The sequence below is a fragment of the Ascaphus truei genome, chromosome 2 (genome assembly GCF_040206685.1).
Source record: "Ascaphus truei isolate aAscTru1 chromosome 2, aAscTru1.hap1, whole genome shotgun sequence".
Classification (NCBI taxonomy): domain Eukaryota; kingdom Metazoa; phylum Chordata; class Amphibia; order Anura; family Ascaphidae; genus Ascaphus; species Ascaphus truei.
In genome coordinates, this window is record NC_134484.1 from 423793975 (window position 1) to 423806725 (window position 12751).

General features: G+C 42.5%; 1 protein-coding gene across 3 annotated transcripts; it reads left to right on the forward strand.

Annotated features, from left to right (window-relative positions):
• Positions 1-2264: 2264 nt before the first annotated feature.
• Positions 2265-8474, forward strand: BAMBI (BMP and activin membrane bound inhibitor). 3 transcript variants are annotated; one of them, XM_075587678.1, is made up of 4 exons: positions 2265-2932; positions 2978-3439; positions 7031-7318; positions 7695-8474. In XM_075587678.1, the coding sequence occupies exons 2-4, from the start codon at positions 3364-3366 to the stop codon at positions 8111-8113; spliced, it is 783 nt and encodes a 260-aa protein (XP_075443793.1). In that variant the 5' UTR covers positions 2265-2932; positions 2978-3363; the 3' UTR covers positions 8114-8474. The 3 variants fall into 3 exon arrangements, with proteins under 3 accessions (XP_075443793.1, XP_075443794.1, XP_075443795.1); XM_075587679.1 differs by having other exon boundaries at positions 2265-2659; XM_075587680.1 differs by lacking the exons at positions 2265-2932; positions 2978-3439 and adding an exon at positions 5362-5705.
• Positions 8475-12751: the final 4277 nt, after the last annotated feature.

Genomic DNA, 12751 nt, shown 5'->3' on the forward strand with positions numbered 1-12751 from the left:
ATGTTGCTGTTTCAGTGTTTACAGCACTTAACCAAATAATCTATTTCTTGCTGGTTGTTTGGCAAAAATAATGGTCTGTGGTGAACTCCTTTACATGTGCAATACAGAGAGGATGTTTGCTGGAAGAAACTTGCTATGCTACTCCGATAGAAGTAGAATCCTTTGAAATCCAAGAGTTTCTAGGTTGGGTATTAAAGCAATGTGGGGATTTGGAGAACTCAGTTTAAAAACTGACATTTAACAGATCTTAGTAAAACAATTAACTTGTCAAATTCTTATACCATTCAGATTATGTTGCTTTATTCTAAAATACAAAAACTAATTCCTCTTTAAAAATGCTTTTTATTTACCTAATATTTTTCTCATAACAATGACAAGTTATGGCAATGTAACATCGTATTGCCACAAATATAGACTAATGAAAATATATCCCTGCTAGATGGCAAGCTCTCATAGAGCCCAGTTCTGATCTGAGACAGCAGATAACAGGGTTTCCTTTTAATTCTTCCTTCTGATTTAACTCTGTCAGATTGTAATGACATTTCAAAAGTTTTGTTTTTGTAAAAAAAAATAAACGATCTGGATCTTCCTTCGATGGATTGAGATAGTTCACTAGCAAATGAATTAGCATATCAGTAAAGAGATCACTTTGGGTCTGATATTGATCAGGCTGGGCTGTGTGTTTGCCTGGTATTGTTGGGGGATAATTGAGTGTCAGTCTCTGTCTGTGTCGTCTCAGTGGCGCCATGAGCTTTTGGATTGCTAATTTTACTAACTGTCTGCCTGCTACTTCTGCCCCATCCAGTCCAGCTACATGCTCTGCCTTGTGATCAGCCAACTGATTAGCTTGTACTCATCACATCAACACACCAGCAAACAAACCCTACCATGCCAGTGGGGCGTTTAACACGTCTTGCGGGGCCCTGAAGGGGTTAACTATAAATTAACCCCTTGAGTATACACAATGTATATAGGGAACAAGTAATTATATAACCTCTACAACACACTGCACATGATGCTTTGAAACTCCATAGATGAATTCCCCAATGGCATTAAAGGGATTTAAGACAATTATAACAGATCACTAGAATTTTAATTGAAACTATCATATTCCAATATACTGGAGAGTTTAAGAAATATTATTAACCAGCATTTACATTTTTAGATTATAGGTAACTCATTATGCATCCTCCAAACTACACCTGAATTTCAATATATATTTAAACCCCGTAGTTCAATGCATAATAATGTCATATGACATGAGACGAGTAACTCTAGAACTTCACATGATAGATTAAAACGCTATACCTAGAAAATGCAATTAATATATGTTAAAATATGCACAAAATTATTATTTTTTCCAAACTATCTCTTACAGATAATTATAGAGGGACGTATTCAGCCTGTAAACAACTTTGACACGTATAGACATATTTCAACCATATATGTTGAATTTGTACTTAATAATATTATGGAAAGTCATGCAATATTAATATAAACTATAATAGAAGCAAACATATTTTAACATATCAAAACCAAACGGCAGTTTCAAGGTTTAATATAAATATACCAACTGTACATTAATGATAATGTAATAGTACCGCATGTCCATATATAAGCATATTGTTTCAATGTCTAATGCAACTGAATACATGTTATCTAATTAGAGCAAACCAATATACGATAGTATTGAATATAGAGAAATGCACAGAAGAGGTCAAGATTATTGTTCTACAACGTTAAGCTTTTAAAAACGAAGAGTGATCAATTAAAGGTCTACACTTAAAAAGCCTTATTTCAGATTTCCATTATGGCTTTATATTTCCAAAGTGTAATGCAAATCTGCTTTCCATGCGTTTGCTACACTTTACTTCTGCAAGCCTGCAATCCATTGCACATAGATAGACACGATAATGTGTGCCCACGAATAAGGGCAGCATGTGTCATGTCTCGCTGCAATACGTTTCGCATAGCTAATCCTTGGCTACCTCTAAATACAAGTATACATGTTATCATTGCTCTGTTAGCCAGGCATGCAATAACACTATATTGAAGACTGGGACATCACACATCTGCCACAGCAGCTTTCTACAAGATCTCCCCCCCCCCCCCTGTCTCCACTTGTACAGTTAAATGATTGACTTTCCATGGAGCCAACAAAGGAAGCGCTTGTGGGCGGTGTCGCTGTTGCAGTAGAGCCAATAGCCGGTGGGAGTGGGTTGGGCTGCAGCAGGGACGCGTCCCGGGGCAGTGTTCTTATTCTCTGTGCAGGAGCAGTGCGGAGTTCCAGTGTTGCCAGGCATCACCCACTGTGCAGGAGCAGCGCGGACATCCAGTGCTGCCAAGCATCACCCACTGTGCAGGAGCAGCGCGGACATCCAGTGCTGCCAAGCATCACCCACTGTGCAGGAGCAGCGCGGACTTCCAGAGGTGCCAAGCATCACCCACTGTGCAGGAGCAGCGCGGACATCCAGTGCTGCCAAGCATCACCCACTGTGCAGGAGCAGCGCGGACTTCCAGAGGTGCCAGGCATCACCCACTGTGCAGGAGCAGCGCGGAGTTCCAGTGCTGCCAGGCATCACCCACTGTGAGGAGCAGCGCGGACTTCCAGAGGTGCCAGGCATCACCCACTGTGCAGGAGCAGTGAGGACTTCCAGAGGTGCCAGGCATTACCCACTGTGAGGAGCAGTGCGGACTTCCAGAGCTGCCAGGCATCACCCACTGTGCAGGAGCAGCGCGGACTTCCAGAGGTGCCAGGCATCACCCACTGTGCAGGAGCAGTGCGGACTTCCAGAGGTGCCAGGCATCACCCACTGTGAGGAGCAGTGCGGACTTCCAGAGGTGCCAGGCATCACCCACTGTGAGGAGCAGTGCGGACTTCCAGAGGTGCCAGGCATCACCCACTGTGCAGGAGCAGTGCGGACTTCCAGAGGTGCCAGGCATCACCCACTGTGAGGAGCAGTGCGGACTTCCAGAGGTGCCAGGCATCACCCACTGTGCAGCAGCGGGATTACAATACAGGCGCTGCCTGTGCTCAGTGGGGGGAGAGAAAGTTTATTGCTTGCATCTCCATTCAGACCTGTGCCTCGCTGTCCTTCCCCCCCAGCTTCCCTGCGCTGCAGCAGAGAGGAAGCCCAGGGGAGGGGAAGTTGAGTGGGAGAGAAAAGGGTCTTAATCCTGCAGAGCTCTGCAAGGGCCAACTTCTCTCACCTTGAGACTGATGTGGCGCCGGGTTGTTATCCGGGTGGAAATCCTGCGTCTCATTTAAAGGGGGATCTGCATGTCCTGTTTGCTGGGTGGTCACACTTCCTTGGCGCAGCCCTTGAAGACGTGCAGCTGACCCGGGGAGAGCAGGGCTTTTAAATGGATCGCCAACCCAGCCTGATTGCTATCTGGCTACAATTAGAACTGTGTGCCATGGCCATTCTGCTAACAAAAGGTGAGTGGGACGGGTGAAGAGGGGAGATTTATTTTGGCTGTGGTGTCAATGTGACTCAATGTTTCTGGATATGGTGGAGTTAGGGACATCTGAAGTGTGCATGGGGACAGGGACATCAAGCTCACGAAATGATTTATGTAGCAATCGCTGTTGGGTGGTTTTTGCTGGAGGTCTGACTAGTGTTTTTACAGATGTATCGTTGTCAACCTTTTCCCAGTAACATTATCAGCACAGAGTACCATTAGCTCCTGTAATACCGACACTATTCTGGTGCTGTTTGTTAAATGTAGAAGAGGGAACAAGTTGGGGAAGGTGTACGTGATTGGCTGGGTGAGGACGGTGGTGTCTGTGAGTGAGGACGGTGGTGTGTGTGTGAGTGAGGACGGCGGTGTGTGTGTGAGTGAGGACGGTGGTGTCTGTGAGTGAGGACGGTGGTGTGTGTGTGTTTGTGAGTGAGGACGGTGGTGTGTGTGTGTTTGTGAGTGAGGACGGTGGTGTGTGTGTGTGAGTGAGGACGGTGGTTTGTGTGTGTGTGTGTGTGTGTGTGTGTGTGAGTGAGGACGGTGGTGTGTGTGTGTGTGTGTGTGTGAGGACGGTGGTGTGTGTGTGTGTGTGAGGACGGTGGTGTGTGTGTGTGAGTGAGGACGGTAGTATTCCTTGCGCAGGGGGCACTAGGGGGCTATGTCCATGCGCCTGTTTAATGCAGACAGGACATTGTACTCGCATCACATGTTCTCCTCTGTGTTTTAATAAGGGTTCGTTCCCAGCAATGAGAGGTTTAGAATGCGGCTCTTATGCGGCTTGTTGGCACAGGATCACCCTCTGGAGCATTTGCCAACATGCATAGTCATCATAAATGCATATAATTCAAAGATTCTCTCCCCTTCCGAATACCCCCCCCCCCCCCACACACCTTTTGTTTCATTGATGTCAGACCCCCAGGTAAGCTCTTATTAAAATGTTATTGGTCTCTCCCTGAATTAGAAGTATGAATCGGAGACCTATTAAATACCCAGATATTGCACTAAACGTCCGATTACATGGACTTTGAAGCAATTTATTTTCAGTGGATCCTAAACGCAAGCTCTGGCCAAATACTTCCACCCCACACTTTCCTGGAAATGTCAATTTCGGAGGGAATATAAGTGCATGGGTCACTGTTTTGTTATTGATGGCCCCTTTATTTGGAAATGGTGGATAAGCTGAAGAAAGTGAAGTGCTGCAATATTTATTTATTTACTAAAAGGAAGGGGGGGGGGGAGGTGTAATTAGACCAAAGTAACCGCTCTTGTTGCTTCAGAGTGAAGCCTCCTGGCCCCATCAAAGGGAAGCAGATCAGGGAGTGACTGAGACTGATGTGAGGTCTGAGATACTGAAACTATGTGCCTGATAATGATATAATTAGGGGCTCACATACTTCTGGCTGCCGTTGACTTCAAAAGCTTTGAGAAAAGCCTGTAGTCTCCTGTAGCCATCTTGACTAGAAGCAGACATTTTTTCGTTAATAGCTACATACAGTAAAAAGGGAGAAGGGGGGAGTGAGAGAACAGAAAGACCATTGTTCACACTTTGAAAATACCAATACCCTTTTGGCCCTTTCCAAAACATTGGAGGAAGCTTTTATACAAAAATAAAGCAAAATATAGGTTTTATGATGCACGTCAGAGCTCTAACTCTGGGGAAATGTGTTTCCTATTAACCTAGAAGCCCAATCACGGTTGCAGTAGATAAGCATTTTTTTTTAATGTCAACAAACTGTATGGTTCCTATAATAAACTTTCTTCAATGGTTTTTATTTTACTGCTTTTTCCCGGCATCCAGGGTATAAATTGTACATTTCACCCCTAGACATTAACTCAGACATTGCTGGAGCGACACGCAAAGCCAACTTGTGTTTTTAAGTGGCAGAGTTGAATTGATATTCCTTAAAACCATACTAGATTTTGTGTGCTCCTTTTTAATGAGTGGCTTAAAAGTTGAGATCCCCAGGAGTACTTTGGCCTTTTGGAAGCCTAAGGGGGATCTGGGCAGTGCTAATGCAATACCTCCTGTTACTCGGGCACTCCTCCATCATTTGGCTTCCATTAACTAGACTATTAAAAGGAATGGAGTCCAGCCTGGAGCATGGCTGTGAAAGCTGATCTGACGGTGGGCTGCAGTGTAACAGCATCCCAACCTCCCCGCTTATTATTTGTGCTGTTGCTTTTAAGATGCCATTGATATGCCAAATCCTCGTGTTGCAGGAGAGTCAAACAAGCACAGGGTGGTGAGCAGACCAGTACCTAGTCACACATCACAATAGGCTTGTAGGGTAGTTACTCCTCATGCCTTTATATATATATAATATATATATATTGTTAGTTTTTTTTCTTCTTGTTAATGGCTACGTTACAGGCATTGGATTTTCAATAATTTGGCAACCCCATGTAACAGGTCAAACTATTTTTATAAACACCTAAAGTAACAATTTTATTCGCGTCCCTTTTTATAACGTTAAATTCCCGGGTGTAGAATGTAACTAGCGGCTACTTCTCTTTATCGGCTTCATAAGTTCTATACAAAGAACACAATACACCTCGTTTTGTGAACTGGCTGTTTTTTTTTATCACCCAAATATATTAGATAAGTCTCTTATGTTGCCTCTCCCCCCCCCCCCTCACACACACCGCTTTTGTTTACATTGAAAAATTTGAGTTTAAAACATTTGAAGAAAAGTGTCTTTATTTGTTACATTTAAACTATTAAACATTAGCACTAAACGGAGACTACGTATTTAAGTTAGTGTTGCTATAGATTATTTACAGTATAGATAACATGTATATCCATACAAACGGTAAAATATATATGGTCTTTGAAATGTTGCATTCTTAATATAGAGACACTGCTAATTAAAGGTTTTATGCTGTGGAAGATGCATTTTGTTCACGATTGCAGGGGCCCATGTAAGGAGGGTTTTTGTGAAGGGAACCTTTTATCGTTTCCTTTTGGATTTTTTTTTTTTTGAGGTTTCCTGAAAAGTTTTTCTGAGTTGTAGCAATGGATTTGCAGTGTAAATGTTTCCCCTTTTGACCACACCGTAGATCGCGTGCAAGCTGGAGCAAGAGACACTAGTCTTGCAGTTTTTTACCATTTTTATGACTTTCCATTTCAGCTGAAAGGAATTGACATTGGCAAACACACTAGTAATTGTGAGCTGCACGATTCCTGTTTTATAGCGTTGACTACAGAGGACTTTATGGAATAAATGCTCTTTTTGTGCTGATTACATATAGCTGCTTAAATTCACACACTAAATCATTACATGCGTATTGTGAATAACTTGACAAGGTGTTGCTTGAAGAACTTGTAGAATGTTATTGGCTAAACTCTGGGTGCCATTCAACAAAATGCAACTTCCGAAATAATATTTGCGCCCAGTAAATGTTGTTTTGTTCCATTGGGTCGAAGACTATTTAATTTATATTTAACTAATTATAATAGTTGTTTCAAGTGTGTGTGTTTAAAATCTACAGAAAGCCAGGACTTGCAAGCTTTGTAATGTAATTATTTTAAGTGTATCACTAAAATGTAATCTATTTTTTTTTTTAATAGGTGAAATTAGATGTTACTGTGATGCTCCGCACTGTGTTGCAACTGGATATATGTGCAAATCTGAACTGAATGCCTGCTTTTCAAGGCTACTTGATCCACAAAACACAAATTCACCTCTCACACATGGCTGCCTGGACTCGATTGCAAACAACGCCGATCACTGCAAAGTACAAAATGCACACAACCACACTGGCACAGCAGTGCTCAGGTTGGATTGCTGCCATGAAGACATGTGCAATTACAGGGGCCTGCACGATGTTCTGTCTTATCCCAAGAGCGATACATCAGGTATGGGAAGCAATTTCAAACTAAATCCCTTTTTCCTTGATCTATAGCCTATGACAGCCAAGACCCTCGGTGTCTGCTATTGATTTTGTTGTTAATGTAATTAGAGATACCAGTGGGAAAAGCATGGTTAGTCAAAGATGTATTTCTGTAAGTTAGCTTTTATGTCTGCCTGAGCACTTGGCTCCTGTCTGGCTAGTAGTGCGCATTGCAAGCATTTGTTTCCAATGGCTATAGGAATATTTTATTTGCAATTCTGCTACTTGGTAGGGGGGAGGGGTATATTTACCTTTATTGTAGCTATAGGAGATATCAGAATTCTGTCTCGCATGCTTGGGTGATGGTTAAATATCTAATTACCATTTTATTTTATGTGCAGGTGCTGGTAGCAAGTACCAACATGACAGCACAAGGAACCTTATCACAAAGGTTCAGGAGCTGACTTCTTCAAAAGAACTGTGGTTCAGGGCTGCTGTAATTGCTGTACCTATAGCTGGCGGATTGATACTGGTGCTCCTTATAATGCTTGCACTAAGGATGCTCCGCAGTGAAAATAAAAGATTACAGGACCAGAGGCAACAGATGCTTTCCAGGTTGCACTACAGCTTTCATGGGCAACACTCAAAAAAGGGACAAGTGGCAAAATTGGACTTGGAGTGCATGGTGCCAGTAACTGGTCACGAGAACTGCTGTCTGACCTGTGATAAATTGAGGCATACACACTTCAGCAATGACAAAATCATCTCATTAGTCCATTGGGGAATGTACAGTGGCCATGGAAAGCTGGAATTTGTATGACCACCTTTTATTTGATGATGATCCAACAGACTGAGGCTTTTTGGTTCTGCTGGATAGGAGCACTTTATCTTGATTGAAAAAAAGACAACATCCTTAAGAGGAGGGTGATATGGGACCCTTGCACAGTGAAACTCTGGGAAGGAGCCCAACAGATGTCTTATTTGCACAGATTGAAAGTTACAGACACTCTGTATGATTTGCTTAATATTACAAAAGCAAGAAGTAGAAGTTGTACACACTGTCACCAAGGTTTTCTGAACTGTAGGGAGCTAATATTGAACATTGAAATAAACTGTACACCATGTACGTTCCTATGTATGTTTAATGTAAAGATTTTTAAAATATATATATTTTGTCTGAATTTCATGTTTGCCTGTTTTTCTTTAAGAGGTCACTAAGCATATTGGTTTCTGTAGGCGTTGCACAATGACTGTAGATGTCAATGCTGTTTCTCGTTTTTATTACACTTCAGTCTTTTGAAGTGTTCATTTGTCCAAATGTCAGCATGCATAAGTTCCCCATGGCATTTTTCTGACTAGTTTTTTTTTTCCTTCCTTTTCTTGGACAGTATTTGGCTCCATAATTAAAACGGGGTGGGATTTTTGTTGTTGCAAAGTGGGCTTATACTTTAGTGTAGCAATCCTGTATTTTGGTGCTTGGCAAGAATAAACACAGGCAACAGTACAGTATATAGTTTTAGCATTTCATTTTGAGCTCCAGGGTGGGATGGCCTTTAAAACTAGTGCAAAGTCCACTTTCCTTTACATGCCCACCATTGTGAATCTGGGTTCCCTCTTGTGTTGCTGATTGATCTCTGATGACCCCACCAATGTGCATCTTAAGAGGTACAGGGAGAGCTTTACCAACACTGGGAAAGGATGTGGTATCAAACTGGTAGATTCATGTGAGTAGTAAGGTTACCATATAATAAAACTGAGCACCAAACAGTTATGAAATGCAGACACTAACATTTTGCACATAAATAGGAACCACTGTGGTTGCTGTACTTATGCGGTATGTAGGAAGTTGAGGAACCCAAAGTGAAATTATGAAGAACCGCCAACCATTTTTAATGGCAACTCCTGTGATCGGATGCATTGTAAATTCTTCTATTTCTGATACAATTTTGAAATTACCAGAACATTGCAGGGAACACTTAAGGATGCCTGGGGAACACAAGGCTTCTGGGAACTCTGGTTTGTTAGGAAAGTATTTTTCAGTCGTAGCTTAAATAGGATTTGTTATGCTATAATTTTTACATTTGTCCTATGGTGTAGCTTATTTTAAATGGAATAGAAAGCAACCAGATATAATTTAAATATCTAATTGGTAGATGCAGGGAGAATTTACGACACTCAGTGTAAAAAGCTTTATAACCTCAATGTTTCGGATCTCATCATAGACTTTTATATCGGTGACCCAACATTTTGATACAAAATAAAAAAAATTCACCAAGGCCTCGTGGGTGATGCTTTACCTCCCTGAATCTTAACAGAAGTTCGTTCTTGCGAGTGCCCTTTCACATGCAAGACACCAATCTAATTATTATTGTGGTTTACTTACTATTGGTCAAGTTGTGACATCACATGGATAATATAGTGGTGTAAATGGGGGGGAAGGGGGTTTGGTGGTAGGCTAATGTAGTACACAGTGTGTGTATAAGGCTGCGTCCCCGCTAGCGCTGAGCAGGTGGCGCTTGCGGCAGTTACTTACACATATAGATATATGTAAGTCCCCGCTAACACTGTGCGCTCGGCACTTAAGTAAACAGAATGATACTTTCCAGCACGCTCAAGTACCCGCAATGCCCTCCCCCCCCCGCGTGTGCGTACATGCAGGACACCCGGCCCTCATGCTTGGAGCACTCTCCAAGTATGAGCGCGCTCAGCGCCAGTGGGGACTCGGCCTAGAGGGGTTTCCACAGAAACGTTGTGCACTTAATTACAATCTTTTTGCCAATAAACGTGATTACAAATTTCACCTTGACCCATGTGATTGAGTGTGGCGATTTTGCTCATTACACTGCAAAGTTAATTCAAAAATATTTTTGGGGTGAAATTCAATAGTTTTTCAAATATTGGTCCCCAATCTTGATGTCAACCAGCACAATGATCAATAATACCATAGAACAAAAATATTGCTCTTAATAGGCTCTCAGCATTCAAAACACTGGTTTCCTTACAAAGTTGCAATATTTTGTTGACCATACAAATATATTCAAATGTGTAAATAAAAGGTGAATATATGCCTGCTTTTAGTATAAATCTGTTGGTGCCCTCCGTTTCCATAATAAGGCCTATTTTTGAATGTTGCTAACTATTCTAAGAACATCACACATTTATTTGTTACTATCAAACAATACCTGTCATAAAAACAAATGATTGAAATGGACTAATGATTTGAACTCTTAATAATAGCTGTTTTACTTGGCAAGTATTGTAATTAGTAGTAAAGTACCCAGCCATGAACAGTTTTTGCTCAATAAAAAAAACACATTATATAAATTGTTTTAGTAGAAGGATTAGACCTGAAGATGAATTGCAAAAATAGATGACAATCAATCGTATACACTGCTATTGTGAGGGTCTAATAGCTAAGCAAATAAATCCGCAGCAAATCGGAAATGGCACCTGCCACAAATTTTAAGACACCAGAGAAGATGTATTTGTGAATCCCTGCAATGTCATGTACTTCTATCTATAATAGAAAACTAAAGTGGTATTTCTCAATTACTTATGTGTTCAGGGTAGAAAAGTATTTGGTGAAACCTAGGAAATTGTGTGATTCTCTCTCTCTTTTTTTTTTTTTAAACGGTTTAATAGTATACAGTTGCTAGGGTTCATTTATCAGAGTAAAGGAACAGAAATACTCACACTGACTCATATTTTTCAAAATTGTGTTTAAAACCGCTATACTACATTTCTTTTTCCTTATATGTAAAGCATGTGACAATGTAGAATCTACATTCTTACCTAAGCTGGCAATCGTTTCATGCTCCGGTTGGAAATCTTTACAAATCCTGATCGCGTGCCCAGGGCCGCCAACAGAAATCATGGGGCCCAGGACAAATGAAATGAGCAACCCCCCCCCCCCCCCCCAAACCCATAGCGCACCTACCACAAAACTTTTTTTAGCGCAACTTTTACGTAACTGTTTTCTTCTTATTGTAATACGGAAAAAAACATTACAATGCAATCTGTTTTTATATTTTCAACAAGACAAAGATACCCAATGCTACATCCAATGTGACAAAAGGCCTGGGGGGGGGGGGGGGTTCAGTATGGGCCTGGAGAGGGGGGTGGGATTAAGTATGGAAGGGTGATTGACTGCCAGGGTGGGTGGGTTACTGACTGCCTTAGTAGGTGGGTGGGTGAGTGACTGACTGGACTGCCAAGGGTGACTGAGTGACTGCCTGGGTGAGGGACTGAGTTGGTGGGTGGGTGACTGTGATTGTGTGGGTGGGGGACTGCCTGGATGGGTGACTGACCTTGACCAGGTGGGTGCTGCTTCCTAGCCTGATTGACGCTTTCCCCTCCCCCCGCAACTGCTGCCCAGGGCGGGAGGTAGGCTCGGAGGGCACGGCAGGTAGGCTGAGGGGGCGGTGAGACTGGTGGGCTAATTCCGTGGCCGCTGCTGCCCGGGGAGGCTGGCGCGGGGAGAGCTGGGCTAGCGGTGCGGGCTCTGCACGGCGCTTCCCCTCCATCCCACAGGCAGCAGGCCAGACACTGCTTTCCTTGCTCATGCGTGCCGAGATCTCGGCTCTGCGCATGCGTGCTGAGACCTCAGATCTGCGCATCCGCACGGGGATCGGCGGCATTTCTTTTTCTGACTTTTTTTTTATAAATAAAACTGGCATGGCCGGGCCCCCTGCCTCACGGGGCACGACCAGGCCTCCTGCCTCATGGGCCCGGGACACCAACCCCAGCAGACCCCTTCCTGTTGGCGGCCCTGCATGTGTCTAACATAATGGCCGCCTTTCAGTTTCAATCAATCCTTCAGTCAGTGTATCTCAGCAGCTAGAATGTGTTCTTATATTACTAATGTAACAATATTTATTGTTACAGTTTAAAGCTCCATCTGCTGTTAACATTGGCAGCAAATGATCAGAAACAGGAAAGTGTTGCAAAGATCTTGCACTGCTTGGGATGTGGGCTAAAGCCTGCTATAGGGCTCAAAGGGTGTTTTAAAACTCATTAAAAATGGCATTGAGTTGAATATAAAAATAACAGTCACTATTATCTAATACTACAGAACATATTTATTTAAAACAAAAAAAAATAAGATTTCACATGTTTTGCTGTGTTAAATCATTCGTGTCACTAAAAGAAATATAGCACGAGAGAAATTATTCCGATATGAAATCAGAACGCCAACGCACTTTTTAATGCCGATTTGGTGGAATGAGACATTTGTTCGTGGTTGTTTTGCCACGACTCACCACGCAGCCAATCCGCTGCTGGAATCCCTGCCGCCGGACACTTCTAAGGTAAGTTTTATTACTGTTAAGGATAGAGGGTTAATTTAAGGGTTTTAGCGGTTAGGGTGGGGAGTTAATTTAAGGGGTTTTAGCGGTTAGGGTAAGGGGTTTTAGGCTTCTGTTGCAGTGGGGTAAGTCGCGTTTAAGCACCGGCGACCATT

Excerpts from the sequence above, each read along its gene's own strand:
- BAMBI (XM_075587678.1), top strand. The coding sequence starts at position 3,364 with ATGGATCGCCAACCCAGCCTGATTGCTATCTGGCTACAATTAGAACTG. Across the intron at positions 3,440-7,030 it reads GGCCATTCTGCTAACAAAAG|GTGAAATTAGATGTTACTGT; the intron begins GTGAGTGGGACG and ends TTTTTTTAATAG. Across the intron at positions 7,319-7,694 it reads TCCCAAGAGCGATACATCAG|GTGCTGGTAGCAAGTACCAA; the intron begins GTATGGGAAGCA and ends TTTTATGTGCAG.